At 37.9% G+C, this 5472-nt stretch overlaps 1 protein-coding gene across 1 annotated transcript; it reads right to left on the bottom strand.

The window, feature by feature from the left end:
• Positions 1-944: 944 nt before the first annotated feature.
• Positions 945-5018, bottom strand: LOC121049222. Its single transcript, XM_040505888.1, has 2 exons — positions 4985-5018; positions 945-2524 (listed from the first exon to the last, which is right to left on the bottom strand). Exon 2 carries the CDS (start codon positions 2514-2516, stop codon positions 945-947), a length of 1572 nt encoding a protein of 523 aa, XP_040361822.1. The 5' UTR covers positions 2517-2524; positions 4985-5018.
• Between the last annotated feature and the right edge of the window lie 454 nt (positions 5019-5472).

The raw sequence follows: 5472 nt of genomic DNA, 5'->3' as shown, positions 1-5472 counted from the left end.
CACAGGCTATATTTGGCTATGGTGGTAAAATCCTAAGTAAGTACCTTTATCCTTTCCAGAATCAGGGACATGTATTGATCATAAACGTCTCAACAAGCATAACAGTGAATTCTAGCATTCTCTAGTCCATCAAACTTAATCTATGGCAAGTAATCAATCAAGATGAAAGAATAATGAGATCAACAAAATCATTGCTAAGAAAATAAGAGTATAATTATTTTTCATTAATCACTCAACAAAGAAAGGGCACATGGCTCAAATTCTCACAAGGGTTTATTATGAATCATAACTTATCTTCCACATGTTCATATTCTGTACCAAAGTTACGCATACACCATATCTACTACACATTCATATGCTTTTCATAAATCATAATTAACCAAAGAATATCATCAAACATTATCTCAATCTTGTGATCCTCTTTTAGCCTTAATTTCAGAGATATAAGCTCATCCTAGACAGTTAAAAGGGCATCCTAAGACTCGATCACAAAACAAAACAAAAACAACCATGTAAATGACGCACAAACAAGACAAAAACGAAAAAGAAAAAGTTTTTTTTTTTTTTTTTTTTGTGAACAGTGACGAATTTTTTATTATTATTAAAGTGACGAAAATATTTAATTTTTTTTTTTTTAAGACCACAAAACTAACTATCTAAAAACAAAGTGAAACGTTAAACCCTTCCCCCACACTTAAATCATGCATTGTCCTCAATGTATAAACAAGTATAAAGCATGCAAAGCAACAATCAAGCATGGCATAAGAGATAACGCAAAGAAACCTAAAACAAAGACAAAGCTGTCGAAAATAAAAGAGAAGGGAAGAGTTCAAGAAAGCAAATCTGCGTTGATGACTCCTCCACAGCTACGGATGAAATGGGTTGCCTCCCATGCAGCGCTTAATGTTTAAAGTCTTTCAGCCTAGACTTGCACCTTCATTTCCTTAGTTGGTGGTGCCATCAAAGCCTCCCTTAGGGTTTGGAATTGTGTTGCTAGGAAGCTTCCCTTGCTCATGAAACTTACCCATAAACTCCACTACTTGACTCATTTGCTTCTTCAATTCAGCTACATCTGTGGATATGGCATTGATTTGGTTCCCATGATGAGTTTGACCTGCAATCAAAGCTTGAGTAGATTGAGTTAATGTCCTGATCAATTCATCATTATTAGAAGAAGCATTTGAATTAAAATTTGAAGAATTATAAGGAGTAGAGTTAAGAGGGCCCTGAGGCTTTTGATAAAAGCCTTGAGGACGTTGTTGGACGGCTTGAGGACCATTTTGCACGTTTTCATTGTTCCTCCAACGAAAGTTAGGGTGCTCCCTCCATCCAGGGTTGTAAGTACTTGAGAATGGATCGTTTCTTGGAGGTTGACCACCTTGTTGGAACCCTATGGCGTTAACACCTTCAAGTCCTCCTTCCTCCATGAGTTGAGGGCATTGGTTAGACACATGCCCTTGCATAGAACATACTCCACACACCATGACTTGTCCATGAGTTCCCTGAGACACAAGAGAAGTAAGTTTGTTAATTTTATCTTCCATTTTAGCCAAAGTACTTACCTCATGAACCCTTTCACGTGTGGTGGTGGCTTTGGGCCTTGAGCTTCCATATTGTTGTTGATTCAAGGCCCTATTCTCAATTAGAACCATTCCAGCCGCAGGTTCCTTGTCAACAAACGATCCACCAGAAGCTGCATCTAGCATGTCTCGTTCCAAAGGTATGAGACCATCATAAAAACAGGTGAGCAAGGTCTCATCCTTCATGCCATGTTGAGGGCATTGAGTGATAAGAGACTTGAACCTCTCATAGTATTCTGCGTAGGACTCATCCTGCCCTTGTTGGATGCCACTTATCTTCTTCCTTAACATGATGATGCGAGATGTAGGAAAATACTTCTCAAGAAACGCCTTCATCATGTCTGCCCAAGATGCAATTCGTCCACTAGGCAACTCATAGAGCCACTGTTTTGCCTTGTCAGCCAACGAAAATGGGAAGGCCTTCAGCTTCAAAATTTGCTCATCCGCTCCTTGAGGCTTCATGCTAGTGCATATGAACTGAAATTCCATCAAGTGTTGGTTGGGATCTTCCATAGAGAGTCCATGGAATGTGGGAAGACAATGAAGTAGCCCAGACTTCAACTCAAAATCAGCTGTTGCCCCCTCAGCTGCAGCAGGGTAGGTTATACAAGTTGGAACGCCACCAGGAGGGATAACGGATGTAGACAGCTGCCTGATGGTGAGAGCCATTGGTGGTGGTGGTGGTGGAACGACTAAGAGTGCACGAGGTGATGGAGGTGGCGTTTGGTGTGGTGATGGAACAACTGAAGTGTCAGAAGCTTCTGATCCTCCCTCTACTCTTTTCCCTTCACTATCTAATTGAAGCTCACGAAATTGAAGAGGTGTGGTCACTTGAACGTCAAAGATGTCCGAATTCTTCTTCAATCTCTCAAGTCTATCTTTGATGACGTGAAGAGGCGTTTTGGTGTACTTAGGTGGTTCAGATGATCCAGACATTCATTGATCTGTAGTAGAACAACAGAATAATGTTAGTAAGGTATAAACATGACGTGGACCAAGGTACACACATTAAAACGTCACATATATACAAGTATACACATGGTCAACGAAAATTATAGTGGTTAGTTACAATCTTCTACAACTTTCGAATTAATCAATTTCAATAAGAGTTTTGCAAGTCAAGGTTTGGACGTGCGGCCCAGAGATTCTAATGTTAATACAAGTCTCCCCCCCTTTATCTTTTGGTAACTCTTTTGGCACAGAGCCAGGTAGTAGAGGAACGATTTTGGCGGAGCTACTCCCACATAGTGGTTTTGGCCCTCTTGTAAGCACTTCTCGTATCCAATCAACCTAGACACCCTGTGTTACTAAGGTGCGCCGCAGAGATAAAAGGAGTTGCTTGACAAGTATTAATAAAAGAACTCTCACCTATTCTGTTATGACTCACATCCTTCTTACCAAAACCAATTCTTTCAAAAATTGTCTAAGTGTATGACTTCAATAAGACATAATGAACCATTGTTTTGGACGTGCGGCCCAAGTCCTTGCCTCTACACATATTTCTTCTCAAATCCTTTGGGCAACCTTACTGAAATAGCCAGTGCGGGGGAGGACGAACACGAGAGGTAGAAACCATTTTGGCACAAGCTACTCCCACATAGTGGTTTAGGCTCGTTTGATTGCACTTCTGGATTCAAAACCCATCATGGACGTTGTCCCCTTCCTAGTCACCATTTCACATAGGCTATACTTACTTAGATAAGAAAAGGCCTAAGTGCAAGACATTTTTCAAGTGTTAATAAAAGCCGCCCTCAACCTTAAAAGACCTGAATCAGGTGCTAATAAGGGGTTAAGGCTAGTATCAACAAACGAGACTTCACCTATTCCATAATAGTTCAAAATCCCTTACCAAAATCATACCTTAGTGGCGTTTTCATCACATGAAGACTTTTCAATCCCCGGCAACGGCGCCAAAAATTGTTACGTGCAAAAGCAATCGCCAATTTAAACCCTGAAAAATGTAGTTGTTAGTATAGGATAAGCAGGGATCGTTCAAAACCGGGGATTGAGGGTGCTAACATGTGAGAAACAAATCAAAGAAACATAGAATATACATTACACAAAAATTAGAATTTTTACAAGTACAAGCATGCATAAATTTCGAACAACAAAAGAAACAACAAAGAATTAGAGAGCATACATACATTCACACGAATTTAGAGAGCAAGGAATGAGAGAATAACAAAAATATACAAGTATATATATAGGCATGGACGAAAATAAGAGAGAAAACAAGTTAGAAAAGGTTTAGAAATCCTACTCCTATTTATACACAATTTACAAGTCCATATCATATTGGGAATCCATATACAACAAGGATTACTAGTTATATACTAATTAGGATTACTTAATTACTAAGAAAACAAATTATTGACCAAGTCAAACACAAAATACTAAGTCAAAACTAACTCTAACTACTTTCCCTAAAATTTAGGAACCTATCCCTTAAATTAAGGAGACCTAACAAACTCATAACAAACTCCTAAAAAACACTAAAACTAAAACAAACACATATTTACTATTCACGGAGACACTATTCACGAATTTAAAAACATTTATTTTTTTATTTATTATTTTTATTTAACTAGGTTAACATGCTACCTAAAAATCTAAGTTAATTTTATTTATTTACACAAACAAGAAAACATAAAGATGGGGGGTTTTTGAAGATTGAAAACATAAATTTTCAGAAAATAAACAAAGATTGAAAACGTTTTTATTTACATAGGTGGGAAAAGAAGAATTTTGAAGAACAATTTTTCAAGAACTAATCAAGAACAATCCATTCATGCAATCTTTAATCTTTTAGTTACCATGAAACGATATCAACCAAGAAACAAAGTTACAAGCGCCCAATGTCCCTTATATGACTTCCCTTTACACAATTGAGTAGAACAAGCGCCTAAACAATATACTTCAAATGCAGGTATCACACAATCAAAGCAACTCATGATCTCATGCATTCGAATCATTAAGCACAAGTGAAAGTTTAGTCAATAAACATGCAAATTCAAGTACTCAAAGCAAGTCTTTTCATTACATGCATAATCTGATCTCGACCTTTGTACAAAGCCTTTACTACCATATTGAACTAGGATCAACAAGCGTTCACCTAATTACTAGCTCCAATTACATGCAATCATTCTAAGTTGCGCACCCAAAGAACAAGAACACATAAAAGTTTTCCATAAAACAAAACCAGATTATCATTCCATATTTCGGCAACCAACAAAGATCAAACATACATAAACCAATCAATCATTGAAAAGAACATCAAAATCGCATTCAAAAATCAGAAAGTTATCTCATGGTTTCGGTTTTACACATAAGGAAAACAAAACAGAAAATACAACTACAAAAACACTAAACCGTAAAGCAAACATAGGGAAGATGGTATGAACAACCCTTGACTACGTCCCAAGGTCCAAAGCAGATCCAAGGCAGCAACACAAGGTAGAATTCACAGCTAGGATGGAGGATGGCACGGCTAGGAACTTGTAGATGCAAAAACCTGAAACTCAAGAGCAAACCGGTGAGAAACGAAATTGTGGAGAATAAAGTGTTACCCCTGAACGTCTAATACACAAGGTATATATAGTAGAACGTCTCAAGGCACTCCCAATTCGTTTCTACTTGGTTTCTCTTAGTTCGTGTTGATTTAGGACTCCTTTCTCACAAAACAGATTTCCGGCAGGATTGACCTCAGTCCACTAAAACGGCCATAACTTCCTCTAGAAAATATCTATTGATGAGCTGTAAAAAGCTCTGGAAACTAGACATCTGTAGCTTTCCAACCATATAAAGATCATAATTTTCGGAGCTCTGAGCGATTTTTGACACTCCGTTGAAGTTGACTGATCTGCACAGGCAGATTTCCGAATCTGTAATGGAT

Source organism: Rosa chinensis, chromosome 5 (genome assembly GCF_002994745.2).
Source record: "Rosa chinensis cultivar Old Blush chromosome 5, RchiOBHm-V2, whole genome shotgun sequence".
In the NCBI taxonomy this organism is placed as follows: Eukaryota; Viridiplantae; Streptophyta; class Magnoliopsida; order Rosales; family Rosaceae; genus Rosa; species Rosa chinensis.
This window is presented reverse-complemented; position numbering and strand designations above follow the sequence as displayed.